Source organism: Phyllobates terribilis, unplaced genomic scaffold, assembly GCF_046119375.1.
Source record: "Phyllobates terribilis strain yellow unplaced genomic scaffold, ASM4611937v1 Scaffold_3__8_contigs__length_932513732, whole genome shotgun sequence".
Lineage (NCBI taxonomy): Eukaryota > Metazoa > Chordata > Amphibia > Anura > Dendrobatidae > Phyllobates > Phyllobates terribilis.
The window spans coordinates 531,449,380-531,466,168 of NW_027362763.1; the positions used below are offsets into that span (position 1 = coordinate 531,449,380).

Below are 16,789 nucleotides of genomic sequence, written 5' to 3' on the forward strand. Positions count from 1 at the left end.
CCCATACAGCTCCCTGCACATTAACCCCCACAATGCTGCGATCGTAGTGTAGGTATAGCAATCTGGGGAGGTGATCGCTATACTCGCCTCTCCTGCCGGCGTCCAGGAATGTCTGCGGCGGTTTCCGGATGTTGCCATGACGACCCGATGTAGTCATGCCAACATCCGGGTCACAAGGAGGCAGGACGTTACTTTGGTCATGCGCAGTGCATGACCAAAGTAATGTCTCCCTGTGTGCAGCGCTGACAGGCTGCATAGCATAGGGAGCTGCTGCTCTCTATGCCATGCAGCTGATCAGGCTGCAAAAAGTGAAAGTCCCATAGTGGGACAATGTGTAAGGCTAAGTGCCCATGATGCAGAAAGACGGATTTTGGTAAGACCTTACCTGTAAAAATCCTTTTCAGCGAAGGAAGGAAGGGAGACACAGATCCATTACTAGTGGGTAGGCGGAGCCCCATAGGATAGTTCACCTCAGATTTATAAAAAGTGACGACCGGCCCCTCCAGTCTAGGCTCCTCCTACTCCCATGATTCTCCAGTCCGTACACAAGCTAAGGAAGAGCAGATAACACCAGCGGAGCAACACAACCTCTTCTGAAAACTCAGAAAAAACGAGAGAACAGGTTATGCATAAAGTAGAAGAAACCACACAGTCCCAGGTATTACTCACTGGACCTGACAACTGCGATGAGCTGGCAATGCTGGAACAGAGCCTTTGCGTGCCAACCCCAACCCAGATAACCGCCATCAGAGAGGGATCGCGCCGCATCTGAAAAATAAATAATAAACTTCTGCCATGGGAGGGCGCTGTGTCTCCCTTCCTTCCTTCGCTGAAAAGGATTTTACAGGTAAGGTCTTACCAAAATCCGTCTTTCAGCAGCAGAAGGGAAGGAAGGGAGACACAGATCCATTACTAGTGGGACGTCCCAAAGCAGTCCAGAACTCAAGGGTGGGAAAAACAGTGGCAGAATCGCCAACTCCTCAACAACTTAGATAAACGCGCAACCAGCGCTAAACACAAGTTAAAGAGATATCCTAAACCACCGCCGCCTGCAGGACCCTGCGTCCCAAGGCCGCATCAGCGGAAGCATTGACGTCCACCTTATAAAACTTTGTAAAGGTGTGAACGGAGCGCCAGGTAGCCACCCGGCAGAGCTGAGCTGCCGAGGCCCCTTGATGAAAAGCCCACGACGAACCCACAGCTCTCGTGGAGTGAGCTCGAACCTTAATCGGACAAGGCTCGTCCTTGAGCCGGTACGCCTCTAGGATAGCCGACCGTATCCACCGAGCTATAGTGTCTTTGGAAGCCCGCTGACCACGCCGACGACCAGCAGGAATCACAAAAAGAGAGTCCGACTTCGGAAACCTTGCGTGATCGCAAGATAGAACTTTAACGCCAGTACTAAATCCATCGAGTGCAAGGCCCGCTCCTTTGAATTCCTCGGTTCTGGACAGAGTGAGGGCAACACGATGTCCTGATTGACATGGAAACGTGAGACCACTTTAGGCAGAAAGTCACAACGGGTGCGAAGCACCACGCGATCCGGAAGGAATTCCAGAAAAGGGGGCGAGCAAGAAAGGCCGCCAACTCAGAAACCCTTCTCAAGGAGGTGACCGCTACCAGGAAGGCCATCTTCCAAGAAAGCAAATAAAGCGTAGCAGAATCCATAGGCTCAAAAGGCCCATGCTGAAGAGCCTCCAAGACTATATTGAGCCGCCAAGGAGCCACAAACGTCTTCTGAGGTGGAAACTGACGAGTTACCCCGCGAAAAAAGGAACGCACATCCCTGCGCAAGGCAATAGCCTTCCGAAAAAGCAAGGATAGAGCAGATACCTGACCCCGCAAGGTACTAACTGCCAGACCCTTGTCCAACCCATATTGCAGGAAAGCCAATAAGTTGGGAATGGTAAAAATCCTCGGGTTTCTTGACGATTCAGAACACCACGAAAAGAAGGCCTCCCAAGTTTTGTGATAAACCCAAGTCGTAGTAGGACCTCTGGCCGCTCGCAAGGTGGAAATGACCTCGGCTGAAAACCCTCGACAGGTCAAGATTTCGGTCTCAAGAGCCACGCCGTCAAAAGAAGAGACTTCAGGTCCGGATGACGAATGGGACCTTGGGTTAACAGGTCCGGACGAAGAGGTAGTGGAAACGGAGGCGCTGCCTGAAGAGACACCAGCGTTGAAAACCACGCCCTCCTTGGCCAATCCGGCGCCACCAAAATTGCCGAAATTCGCTCGAGTTTGATCCGCCGAATCACTAGAGGCAGTAAAGATAAAGGCGGAAACACGTAGATCAGCTCGAACTGGTCCCACGGGGCTACTAGAGCATCTACCGCCATGGCCTCCGGGTCCTTGTACCTGGACATGAACGTCGGAATCCTGGCGTTCAGCCTGGATGCCATCAAATCCACTTGGGAAGTCCCCCAACGGGAGCACAGCAGTGCAAACACTTCCGGATGAAGACTCCATTCTCCGGGATCCACTTGCTCGCGACTGAGAAAATCCGCTGTGATATTCCGCACTCCTGGGATGTGAATCGCGGAGATGGCTGGAACCCTGGACTCGGCCCATACCATGATCCGAGTGACCTCCATCATGAGTCTGGAACTCCTCGTCCCGCCCTGATGGTTGATATACGCGACCGCTGTCGCATTGTCCGTCTGAACTCGGACTGGCAGACCGCTCAAAGGGACTGTCCAATGACGGAGGCAGAGAAAAATCGCCCTCAACTCCAGGATGTTGATCGGCAGAGAAGACTCTTCTGATGACCAGACCCCCTGAATCCAGAGATCGTTCCAAACTCCCCCCCAGCCCGTCAGGCTGGCATCGGTGGTTATGACCGACCACCGTGGAAGGAGGAAAGATTTCCCCAGGGATAACACCTCCGGACGTAACCACCATCCGAGAGACTCTCGCACCCTGCGGGAGATAATGACACTGCGATCCAGCGAAGCCGGCGATCGATCCCAACGGGTCAGAATGAGATCTTGGAGACTCCTGGAATGAAATTGAGCAAACGGTACCGCCTCCATTGTCGCTACCATCAGACCCAGAAGGCGCATACACCTTCGAAGGGACATTGCCGTCGTCGACCTCATGGCTTGAACCTGGTGACGAAGGTTCGCTTCTTTGTCCGGAGGCAGGGACACCACTGCCCGTACCGTGTCGAAATGCATTCTCAGGAACAGGATTGACTGTGACGGCTCCAGAGATGACTTCTTCCAATTGACCAGCCACCCGAAGTCTTCCAGGTGCTGAAGGGATAGATCGCGAGCTGTCATCGCCTCCTCCGCTGTGGATGACACTATCAACAGGTCGTCCAGGTAGGGAAGAATCGTAACCCCTTGTCTTCGGAGAATCGCCATAAGTGGCGCCAGAATTTTTGTAAAAACCCTGGGCGCCGAGGCCAACCCAAACGGCAGGGCCACAAACTGATAATGAGCCTGACCTATGGCAAAAAGCAGGAAGCGCTGGTGGGCCCTTCCAATGGGGACATGCAAATAGGCGTCGCGGATGTCGACTGACACCAAAAAATCGTACTGTGACAGGGCCGCCACAACAGAGCGAAGAGATTCCATGCGGAACTTCCGGGTCCGGACATGAAGATTCAACTCTTTGAGATCCAGAATGGGGAGAAACTTGTCCTCCTTTTTGGGAACCACAAAGAGGTTGGAGTAAAACCCCCTTCCCCGGTCCTCCGGTGGAACCGTAACCACTACGCCGTTCTGCAGAAGAGAATCGACCTCCCGCAGCAGTGCAGCTGCCAGCTTGGGCTCGGACGGGATGCGAGACTGGCAAAACCTGTCTGGGGGTCGAGAATGAAACTCTATGAAATAGCCTGCCGACATAACCCGCGTCATCCAGGCGTCCGATACGTGGAATGCCCAAGTCGACTCGAATTGGAGCAGTCGACCCCCCACCCGGAAACCCTCGGGTGAGCACCTGGCGTCAGTCCGCCTTAGCGGGCTTTTTGTCAGTTTCCCGTTTGTCTTGACGGAAATTCTGTTTCCAGGGAGTACGGGATTTTTGAGAGGTCTTCTTTCCGGAAGACGAGGGACGACCCGATCCCCAAGAGGGCTGACCGAACCGTCCCCTGGGCCAAAAGGACCGACGACCACCACCGACACTAGACTTGCCAGACGTAGACGCCGCTGCTCTCCGCTGCGGCAAAGCCGTATCCTTTGCTTTGGCCTTAGCAATCAGCTCCGTGAGGTCAGAACCAAAAAGCTGACCGCCCTTGTACGCCAGACTCAGCAAACCTTGCTTGGATACAGCGTCTCCAGTCCACTGCTTAAGCCACAGCGCTCTTCTGACAATGACGGCCGAGGATTGCGCTCTGGACAGAACCGAAGTAGTATCCAGAACTGCGTCTCTGCCATATCGGGCCGCCTCTTCCAACAACTGGATGAGCCTTTCTACCTCTGATAACGGGGTCCCATCTTGCCACGCCGTCCGTAGCTGATCCAACCACTGCAGAGATGCCTCACCAGCACACAGGCTCCTAAAGACGCTCGGAATCCATGACTCGCGGCCTCGTAGATGGATTTCGCCGCTAACTCTGTCTTTCTATCTAGCGGATCCTGTAGACTCGCCTTCCCTTTAACAGGAAGCAGAGAAGATTTGCTCAGCTGAGATAAAGGAACGTCCACCTCAGGAGAGGGAACCCAATTAGCGACCGTCTCCGTGGAACAGGGGTACAGAGCATCAAAAATCTGTGTCCCCTGAAAACGCTTATCCGGACACAGGCGTTCTTTCTCCACCGCCTCGCTAAGCTCATCGAGTGATGGCAGAGTCGACAGAGTCCGAGGCGACTCTTGAAACAGCCGGGCCGACTTACCAGGGCGTCTCGATACCTCATCAGGCAACTGTAACGCCTCTCTCATAGCCACAATAAAGGCATCCACACGGCCCAAAACCGAAGCAGAGCGCCCCTGCCGATCCTCTTCGTCAGAATCGGAGATCTCCCCAGCAGAGCTTGTCGGAGTTTCTGAGGCCTCCGTCTCGCTGTGCGGAGGGGACAGTACCGGCCTGTGGCGCTTCTTGCCACGAGAAGTCTGTTGGGATTTAGCTGATACCCAATGCCCTAGAAGGCCAGACAGGCTATCAATGGAGCGAGTGAGCGCCTCCACTTTAACATCACTGAGCCCCCCGACCAACGTTAAACTTGACGCCTTCGAGGACTCCTGCGTGTCAGATACGCGAGACAGATCCTGAAGCGGACCTGGGAGGCGGTCCGGACCCTGATCCGACATGCCCTCACACAGAAATTTGAAAGGCCGAATAACCCCTTAAAGGTGTGGTCAGTAACTAGGACAGAGTGATCCCGCACCACAGCCTGTTCTTCCCAGGGGAAACCAAGCGCTGAAGGGTTACAGCTCCTCTAGGAGAGAAAGCTACCCCAGCTGCCCGACAGAGCAAGGTTTAAGGGTTAACTGCCTTCGAGGGGTTAATGCTGCAGACTGTGGACAACCTCTGCTTTTTTAAAAGAGGTGTGCGAGCCCCAGAAATACCTCAGCTGAGAGGTAACAGCGGCAGGTACATCACAGTCTGACTACCTTAACAGGGTTGCAGAGAGGTGCCCCGCGCTGCGGAGGTGAGAGAGGAACCTTCTGCCTTAAAGACAGAAGCGACTCACCCAGCTGGCCGCGGTGACTGCTCTTCCCGGTCGGAATGAGGGAGAGAGAGACGAGAGACGAGCTAGGAGCAGGAGGACGCCGCTCGGTATGGCCACCGCGCAGAAGAAGCCGGAAGAGGAAGGGGCGGGAACCGCTCCGGCGCGCGCTTAGAGCGCTTCCTGCCCGCAAAAGACAGGCAGTCGAGGAGACGCGAGGCCACGCCCCCCGCCGCCATTCAAAAAAGTGCGCGGCTTCTCCGTCCTCCGCTCCTGCTCGTCTGACACCTCACTGCAGGGATTCCACCTGCGGATAAAAAGAAAAAAACAGCAGTCACCGCATTGATTAAAGTAACAGCGGCTGCCGCAGCAGCTGCTGAAGGACTCATACATACTGAGCACTTACCCAGCTGAGCGCCACAGGGACCCCCAGGGATGTGTGGCGCCGTGGCCCTTAGCTTCCCCCACGGCGGAGCGCGCAGGGACCCCACAGGCGCGGTTTGCGTCTCCGCCAGGAAGCGCTCTGTATCCCCCGGGGCCGGCAGGGTTCTGCGGGGACCGCCTTAGGGGGTACGCAGATCCGCCAGGGGAGGGGTAGGGGTCCCAGCAGTGCTGAGACCCCCTGAGACCTCTAGACCACGGGGGGTCCAGGTCTCCGGGATAAAATAACAAAATCTTCTGAGGAGCTGCAAAGGCAGCGACTATCCTCTGCGACCTCAAATTTTAGACTGGAGAATCATGGGAGTAGGAGGAGCCTAGGCTGGAGGGGCCGGTCGTCACTTTTTATAAATCTGAGGTGAACTATCCTACGGGGCTCCGCCTACCCACTAGTAATGGATCTGTGTCTCCCTTCCTTCCCTTCTGCTGCTGAAATGGTGCAGATTTTTTCTGCATCTCCCTGGCAGGAAAAACGCATGCGGATTTTACATGCGTTATTCCTGCCAGGTAGAAGCGTTTGTCAAGCGTTTTTGCAAGCATTTCTGCATGCGGGTTATCAAGCGCTTTTCCAAGCGATTTTAGCATCACTTGGAAAAGTGCTTGACAACTTGGTCACACTATATAAATCCAGCAACCGGCATGGATTTATATAGTGTGACGAAGTTAATAGTTAAAAAAAAAAAAAGAATAAAAATGGTAAAGAATAATAATAAAAAAAAAACATTATACTCACCTTCTGATGGCCCCCGGTCTCTTGTACGGCTCGCGGTGGTGTAAAAGAACCTTTCATGACGTCATTTAGTCATGTGACAGGTCACGCGACCGCCGACGTCAGCGGTCGCGTGACCTGTCACATGATGTCATAGAAGGTCCTTTTACACCATCGCGAGCCGCGAGCCAGGACGCATCATACAGGAGACCGGGGAAGATCGGAAGGTGAGTATAATGTATATTTTTTATTTTAAATTATTATTTTTTATTTTTTTTAGAGGTACTATGGTACCCGAGTCTGAATGAGAGTCTCCTCTTCTCCAGACCCGGGTACCATCCGCACACTGAATCGCATAATATCCGCATGTACACATGTAGTCATGCGGATATTAAGCGATTCAATGCAAGTCAATGGCGGCAATTACGCTGCATGTCCGCAAAATTAATGGACAGCACATGCGGATTATCATTGGGGACCATGGGGCAAGTATTACCAAGTGTTTTTTAAGCGTTTTTGCTGCGGAAATTCCGGGGCAAAAACGCTTGAAGAACGCATAGTGGGCACGCAGCCGAAGAGTAAAAAAAAAAAAAAAAAAGTAGAAAAGTGAAGAAAAAAAAATAAAAATTGTAAAAATATTTAAAAAAAAACTGAAAAAAATAATCTCCAAAAAATAAAAATATATTGAACCCTTAATATTTATTATGAAAAAATAAATAAACCAATAAAAGTACACATATTTGGTATCGCCGCGTCCGGTACGACATGACCTATAAAACTGTCCCACTCTTCCAAAATTCTGACCCTACAACACCTGACCAAGGACAAACAATACCGTTGATAAAATTTGGAGGATGGGTGAAGCTGCAATTTCAGACAATCCCTTGCTTTCTCTATTAGGCACTATTCAGGAGTGACAAGAAGTTTGGCAAGCTGCACTGTCAGAAAATAGGAAGCATGCTTGGGTGGTGTTGGTTGAAATTTTCTGTGACATGACATGTGTGTTTTCATTCCCCAAAAATGAGCTTTGGCATTCTGCTTAGAATAATGCAATCCTTCACATAGCCGGTACAGAAGAAAACTCAGTTTTTTTTTTACCTAACTTCCAATTTGAAAATCTGAAGGTGAATTCAAGATGGCAGGATTCAAGATGGCCGTCATGCAGGTGACATGACTTAACATACTTCTCACTTTCCCCACAACTTGTGCCTAAACCTGGAACGTCTGCTAAACAATTTTCATTTTACAAGTTTCCTTACTTTTGAAGCAATACCGAATTGCCCCATAATTCAGACAATTCAGGTGATAAAGAACTGTTTTAGCTACATGTGTTTAAAAAATTTAAGCATGCTTTTAAAATTTTTTTTTTTTTTTTTTTTAGTACAATGGCCCACTTTATAAATATTGGAATTTTTCATGCCGGGCTTGATGAGGGACAGGATGGAGTGCGAGGCGCCTAATTCATTAAGAGGTGGTTGCCTGTTAAGGTACCAGGCGATGCACAGAGTGGTGTGGGCCTACAGTCATGGTCAAAAGTATTGAGAATGAGACAAATAGTAATTTTTCCAAAGTTTACTGCTTCATTTTTTGTAATGGCAATTTGCATATACTCCTGAATGTCAAAGAGTGATCAGCTTAACAGCAATTACTGTACTTGCAAAGTCAATATTTGCCCAGAAAATGAACTTTAACCCCCAAAACACATTTCAACATCATTGCAGTCCTGCCTTAAAAGGAGCAGCTAACATCGTTTTAGTGATTGATCCATTAACACAGGTGTGGGTGTTGATGAGGACAGGGCTGGCGATCAATCAGTCATGATTAAGTAAGAATGACATCACTGGACACTTTAAAAGGAGGCTGGTTCTTGGTATCATTGTTTCTCTTCAGTTAACCATGGTTATCTCTAAAGAAACACGTACAGCCATCATTGCACTGCACAAAAATGGCCTAACAGGGAAGAGTATCGCAGCTACAAAGATTGCACCTCAGTCAACAATCTATCGCATCATCAAGAACTTCAAGGAGAGAGCTTCCATTGTTGTCAAAAAGGCTCCAGGGCGCCCAAGAAAGACCAGCAAGCGCCAGGACCGTATCTTAAAACTGTTTCAGCAGCGGGATCGGACTACCAGCAGTGCCGAGCTTGCTCAGGAATGGCAGCAGGCTGGTATGAGTGCTTCTGCACGCACTGTGAGGCGGAGACTCTTTGAGCAAGGGCTGGTTTCAAGGAGGGCAGCAAAGAAGCCACTTCTCTCCAGAAAAAACATCAGGGACCGACTGATATTCTGCAAAAGGTACAGGGAGTGGACTGCTGAGGACTGGGGCAAAGTCATTTTCTCTGATGAATCCCCTTTTCGATTGTTTGGGACATCTGGAAAACAGCTTATTCGGAGAAGAAGATGTGAGCGCTACCACCAGTCTTGTCTCATGCCAACTGTAAAGCATCCTGAAACCATTTATGTGTGGGGTTGCTTCTCAGCCAAGGGAATCGGCTCACTCACAGTCTTGCCTAAAAACACAGCCATGAATAAAGAATGGTACCAGAATGTCCTCCAAGAGCAACTTCTCCCAACCGTCCAAGAGCAGTTTGGCGCCCAACAATGCCTTTTCCAGCATGATGGAGCACCTTGCCATAAAGCAAAGGTGATAACTAAATGGCTCATGGAACAAAACATAGAGATTTTGGGTCCATGGCCTGGAAACTCCCCAGATCTTAATCCCATTGAGAACTTGTGGTCAATCATCAAGAGACGGGTGGACAAACAAAAACCAACAAATTCTGGCAAAATGCAAGCATTGATTATGCAAGAATGGACTGCTATCAGTCAGGATTTCGTCCAAAAGTTGATTGAGCGCATGCCAGGGAGAATTACAGAGGTCTTGAAGAAGAAGGGGCAACACTGCAAATATTGACTTGCTGCATTAACTCATTCTAACTGTCAATATAACCTATTGGTACTCATAATATGATTGCAATTATATTTCTGTATGTGATATAAACATCAGACAAACACTAATAAAAACCAGAGGCCAGCAGATCATGTGAAAATATAATTTTGGTGTCATTCTCAAAACTTTTGGCCATGACTGTACATGGTGTGCGCCACTAATTTTATTCCAGTCAAAGGCTGGAGTAAGATTTGTAACATTAGGAACTCCACTGTTCCTTGTGAATTTGACAAGCAGAGGTCACCATGCCTCGTCACGCCCCTGTCCGGCCCCAATTTCACTCACTTTGTCAAAGTTGGGCAAAACTGGCAAGTAAAGGACAAAAGTCATAAAACTCTTGAGCAAACTTGCGTTGTACAAAAATGTTGCGTCTTTTAAAAGTTTTTTATGCTAGGTTTTTGACAAAACTTTTAATGAATCGGGGCTTAGGTCTTAAAAATTGAAGCATACAAACAGTGAATAAAACAATTTTTTATCCCTGTGGTTACTATAAATTTGATTTTAAAGGCACAAAAATGCTTTTAATGGTTAGTGTTATGTTGTAAACAATAAGTACACTACTCCATGGAAATATGTTTTTAAATAGCAAATTTTCTACCAGATTCTTAATATTTAAAACTATTAATTTATTACATGGTCAGGCTCACATTTTGTCTTCTAACAAAATAGGGGGCAGGATATCATCTGACTATTTTCTCATGGGAATTGTTTTTCAACTTGTTTCCCCCCCAAAAAAATCTAGTTTTTCAGGTTTCTGTACTATAGTTCTGATTTATTCTGAAGGACTAAAGGGTGTACCAGTTTTACACAACTATTTACATTTCCAAAGCTTGGTTGACAGTGAAAGGCTAGCCAGACAAGTCAACTGAGGAAGGCGAGTTCATCTGTTTTGGACAGAGAAAATACAATTACATATAGGGTAGTTCAGTAAGCCAACTATAAACCTAGAAAACTAAAAAAGTCTACATATATGTATGGTTATATATGTAAGGTTTACTACTATTTGTCGATTTATTTTAACTGATATACATTAAATAGCTTGTTTAACTGACCTACTAATTATATACCTCCTGCTATATAGACTTTTCGCACTAATTTTTTCAACATCATCAGAATCAAAGCGTAAAGTTTATGTTTTTTTTTAATTACGTGATAGGAGCTGAAACGCGCTGCAGATGGGTGGGAGTCCGGGTCCTTCCTAAGATCTGCACCGATCGCCTAACGTCTTGTAAGAACGCTGTGAGGGGTGTTAAGACTTTATATTGAGCCTCTATATCGCTCTGTGGTGCACTCATGCAGAGGCTGACCACTTCTGCTTCCAGGGAAGCAACCAATCTGCTACGTCTTATCAGCAATTGTCAGCCTAAAGATGAATAAAAAAGAAGATAAATCTGTCCATTCTGTAGGTCCAGCAGGATTTTTTGCAAGTTACTGAAAGTCTTGTAAAGTTACCGCACAAAACAAAGAAGCTTATTTCCAGGCGTTGTTTTTTTGCAGGTGACCAGTAGTTTGCATTGGGGAAAAATGCAACTTTTTGATCCCTTTTTCTTTTCAGCAAGTTAAATTAGCAAAAAAACAGCAATTCTGGTGTAACTTTTTATTTTTTTAAAGCAGGATAAATAATGTCATAATTTTATAGTATGGGTCGTTGAAAATGGTAATATCAATTCTGTATATATAGTATTTTTTCCATAACAATGTTCTTTACTGTAAATAGATTTCTATGTAATTTCTTATACGTATATTTTTCATTCTTTTTTACAATATTTACTAGTTCCACAAGGTAACTCAATTGATTACTTACATAATTCACAAATAGTGCAATGTATCATGCCAACCTGATAATATTCTACTTGTAGGCTTACATCCGTGGCAGATGTAGGGAACATTATTACAACGCCTGCTGCTATGCCTGAGGAAGCCTCCCTCCCTTCTCAAACTTTCAGACATAGACAGTAACATTTTTAATTGCAATAGAGCAATCGCTACAATTAGTTGCTGGCTTCCTAGAATATTTGCAAATGCTTAAGTTTGTCCATTCGATTTTTGAGGACTGACCGCAGTCCATATACGCAAAATTTCAATGTTTTCTTCACCGAGCCACTTAGTTATCACTTTTGACTTGTGACATTGCGCTATATCATGCTAGAAAAAGCATTGTTCATCACCAAAATGCTCTTGGATTGTTGGGAGAAGTAGCTCTTGGGGGATGTTTAGATACCATTCTTTATTCATGGCGGTGTGGACAAACAAAACACAAAATGTGATAACCTCCAAGCACTGATAGAATGGGTTGTCATCAGCTGGGATTTGGCCCAGAAGTGGACATGTATGCCAGGGCGAATTGTAGAAGTCTTGAAAAATAAGGGTCAACACTGTAAATATTGAGTCTTTACATCAGGGGTGAGGAATCTTTTTCTGCCAAGAGCCATATGTGGATATTTATACCATCCTTTGGGGGCTGTATAAATTAAGTGCTAACTTCGCCTACAAAGTGTGTCCAGATGCTGGCACAGGTATCAGGACACAATCATTCATTGCACGCGCCTCAACAATCAGTAGTGAACACTGCGTACGCGTGCTCACTGAGCAAGAAGAAACTAATGGGCAGCTGCCGGCCTAAGCACTGTGGTCCCTGGGAATCTACCCGGGGCCGGATAAAAGGTCATCGAGGGCCGTAAACTGCCGGCATGCCTGAGGTTCCCCACCCCTGCTTTACATGAACTTAATGGATTTGTCAGTAAAAGTGTAAAACCTTATGAAATGATCATAATTTTACTTTAGTATACCATAGGAACATCTAACTAAAAACATTGAAGCAGCAAGCTTCATAAAAAACAAAATTTGTGTCCATCTCAATACTTTTGGCCACAACTGTACAACAGAAAGAACATGTCCAAAACTCATGTGTGGAGATTTATGAAGCAATTTGCTGCAAAAAAAGGAGTTTCAGACACTTTATGCCTATGGCTTTATCCAAAAGGGTGTGGTGCACATAGAAGTGTAGTTAAACTTGCAATACTATGCACAAAAAATTAGGAGCAAATTTCTGGCACAAAGCAAGGTAACTAACAGGTGGCATAAAATAAACTAGATAGGGTAAAGATGCGCCAGCATACACTATTGATAAATATGGCAATGGTGTCTGGAAATTGTGTAACCACTGTTGCAGCTCTACACCAACATTAAGTACTTTTTTGCTAAAAGATTTATTTACTATCAGGATAAATAAGTGAGCTCTCCAATGGGAATAAGAAGGAGAGTGGACTTCAAAGTCTGCAACTGCAAATGATCGAGACCATATTGGCTAACAATTCATATACAATGGATGTTCAGTAATCTGCAAATAAATTAAAAATAATCACTAAAAATTTCCATATAGAAGCTATAACACTTTGTACACTTAAGTTTATATTTAAAGGACTTTAACACTGATGGCCTATACTTAGGATAGGTCATCAATGTCTGATCAGTGGGGGTGCGACAACCGACACCCGCGACAATCAGCTATTCTCGGTGTCAGCCAGAACTGCTCAGTTGTGGAGCTGCACAGCACAGCTCCTTCGACTGTATAGTGGCAGCGGCCGGGTACTGCACATCCCCTATCTATTCAAATACAGTACCTGGCCGCAGCCACTATTCTGTCGACGGAGCTGTGCTGTGCAGTTCTACAACTGAGCAGTTCCGACGCGCCGACAATGGAAACAGGTGATTGGCAGTGGTTCCAGGTGTCATACCCCCACCGGTCAGACATTGATGACCTATCCTAAAAACAGGCCATCAATGTTAAAGTCCCGCACAACACCAGTAATAATAAAGAACACTGTCTGCAAAGAGTTTCCAAATTAAATAGTGGTAATATCTGACACTTCAACTGATTTGTTAGTATGTCCTACACCAGGAAAACCATTTCTATAGTGACCTGGGCCTAATTTACAAATGAAAGTTTGTAAAAAAAAAAAAAAAAGTTATATTATCTACAATGGCTCACATTGCTTGCTTTTATTTTAATGTTTACGTTATTGTTTTTAGGCTAGATGTATTAATTCATAGGATTTTATGCATGATATTTCATGGATGGTTACCACTGTCTTTATTGAAAAGAAATCTGTGTTGTATATGATTGGTTGAGTGTACTATATTCCGATATGGTGATTTAACACAAACTCCATGAATGTGTGGTTGCTACTTACCGCTACATCTTAGAGGTGAGACGATTCTGGGTCTTGCAGCACAGTGTTGGCTTTGTGTTACATGTATAAAATGTGCAATTAAATTCTACTGATGTCTAAATTAAACATTTCTGACTTACAACATACAGAATCAATTTCTCTTACCGTGTGTAGTGGTACCAGGGGTCTGCAACTGCAACTGTGTGCTAGGTGTTCCCGTAAGCCTGAATTTAGAATGAGGTGATAACAAGGAAGGGGCTGGTAGCAAGCCATTGGATCCACTCTGTAAATAATTAAAAAAAAGTATTTAATATTTATAGTGTAGTTTACAACCTCTTTCACGCCACTTCAGAAAAATTATTATTAGACTGTACAAGATTATGTAATCATACAGTGGTAAAAGTATGGGTGGAAAGGAAGCTACAGTTTCTTCAGGGCTCTTATCTTTGAGGGCGATGCGAGGAAGTCCAGTGTAATAATATAGGTGTACTATCACATCTTGCTATGGGAGAAAGTACTTTTTACATCCTATATGGACCCCAGGAAGGCAAATGTCATCACACAGTGCAGTAAAATAAAGTCATACCTGATATATTTTTTTCCCCAAGTTTTTAAGCCATTTCTGTGAAATGACATAATAAAACACACTGGGGCATATTAATGAAGGATAGGAAACAAGAACACAACAGTTATACTCCTTGGACAGCACACAAACTGAAGTAAGATTTGTGCTGGTGTCACCATGCCCCGTACCGCCTCAGCTCTGCGCACTTTGGTGAAGCTGGCTGAAACTCCAAAAGACACAAAATTTTGTGCAACTCCGTGTTATGCAAAAATTTTGCAACTTTTCAAAGAGTTTTACGACAGAACCGAGGCCGTGGAGTTTGATGAATCGTGGGCCAGAGTGTTTCCTGAATGTATACACAGATTTGTGAAAAACATGGACCTGCGAGACTCAGAGAAGGTCCTATTCTCATACGTGGATAATAATCATCCATTCGAGTCTATGGTGATCCGTGAAACATGGATGCAAATTGGAAGGCTTCCGATTTGCTTCCATTTTGCATCTGTCTCTTACAGATTGGTTGCTTAGTGATACATTTGAATAAAAACATGCGACCTTTTATCCAGGGGTCTTATTATTGACTTGGAAACAAAGACATTCCTTCCTAACATAACATATGTGGTTATATCCTGATGAAGAAGTATGTAAACTTCAAAATGAGTCGATAAATAAAACCTCAATTATATATTTGGGTATCCTGGATCTCAATATCTACTCATCAGCAGCATGGACCATCCATGTTTTTTTTCCTTTATCCTATGTAGAAACAGGAGGTTTATTTTCCCTGTACGAGTCAAAAGTCAATGCAAAAAGGTCCCTGGCAGGGGAAGGAGAGGAGCAGCTGGGTCATGAACTGAAAAGAGGAATGATTTCTGCTAGGAAAAGAGACTTCTCATTTCTACATAGAACAGAGAAAAGAGAAGAATTAGCTGGATAGAAAGGCAAAATGAGCAATTGTAAGTACACATGGCTATATAATATGATAACTGCAATATATTAAGACTATAAAAACTTTGATAGGAGAATGGCTTCTTTAAGACAAGGACCTAAAAGGTAGTATTTTCTGAAATACTACCTGTACCACACGCCACGCCAGAGAGGCAGTGGGAAATTTGGGATATAAATGTGTGGCTCTGGAATTGATGCAGGAAGGAGGGTGTGGAGTTTCTGAAGAACTAGGCCGACTTCTCTGTAGGTTACACGCTCTACGCTAAGAATGAGGTGCAGCTGTGCTGTGGAAAGAATGACTAAAAGGTTGGGGGAGTGTTTAAACTAGGGACTGGGGGAGAAGGCAATTCTACAGGCAGAGATGATGGTGTAGGACAATGTTCTCAAATATAAAAGTACACAAAGCAAATGGGACACTTTTATAGGCATCATGAATACGACCTGAGCAAATTATATATTCTATGGGAATAAACAAGCTTGAAATAGGAGGAAACCACTAAGGCTAAATAGAGCTGTAAGGGGCACAATAAATAAATAAAGAAAAAGCGTTTAAAGCAAGAGGGTAGAGTCCTTAAAGCAAAAAAATGGTCTTCCAATAGCTTCCTGTATTGTTCAGGTGATCCCTAGCAAACTGCAGAAAGGCAGCAATGTTTTTTGGAGAACAGTCACTTTCTCCTTGCAATCCTGCCATGCACACCATTCTTGTTAAGGGGAACCTGGCACGTCCTAGTTGCTACGTACACAGCCCCAATAGCGTTGTTAGTGATGCAATGTGCATCACTAACAAGCTGTTTTCATGAAAATCGGTGGTAGTATAATGAGGTTATAATGTTTTACATACTTTGTCCTACCTGCTGTATTCAGTCATAGGGGTGTGATTCTCAGATTCAATCATGGGCGGTCACCGTGTTCAGTCAGTGCTGGCGTTGCCCATGACTTTTGAATACTGCTCATGGCAAGCGATAGGCATGAGGGATGCATGCGCATTTGCACACGTCGGGCCGCTGGTCGTGCGCACTGAGGCTGTGTGATTACCAGCTTCAGTGCGCAAGAGAGATTAAACGATGGACTTGTGTTTTCTTTGAAGTTTAAAACTATGAATCTATAAAACTATGAACTGTTGGGCAGCAGTGTATTCAGGGACCAATAAAAAAAATGGTGAGATAGGAGGTGCATTCTAAAACCCTGATGTTGGGTATCCAGGGAGAGTGCTGTCTACAAAGTTGTTGGCTTTGTGTGGACTGTTTATTCACAAAGTATCTCAATTGATTGTATTCAGTTTACATAATGATTGCATTTATAAACTATATACTCTATTATTGGCAAGTTTCATTAATATTGAATATGGTTATATTAATATTAATTATATAAAATCTACAATCTAAATAAAATTGTAT

General features: G+C 45.4%; 1 protein-coding gene across 7 annotated transcripts in view; it reads right to left on the reverse strand.

Moving 5' to 3' along the window:
* The window catches only part of AHI1 (Abelson helper integration site 1), a 280,181-nt gene that overhangs the window by 113,665 nt on the left and 149,727 nt on the right, over positions 1–16,789 (reverse strand). For all 7 annotated transcript variants that reach the window (XM_073671294.1, XM_073671289.1, XM_073671290.1 and 4 more), the window contains one exon: positions 14,045–14,162. In XM_073671294.1, the coding sequence (XP_073527395.1) occupies positions 14,045–14,162 (118 nt within the window). The remainder of the gene's footprint in view (positions 1–14,044; positions 14,163–16,789) is intronic.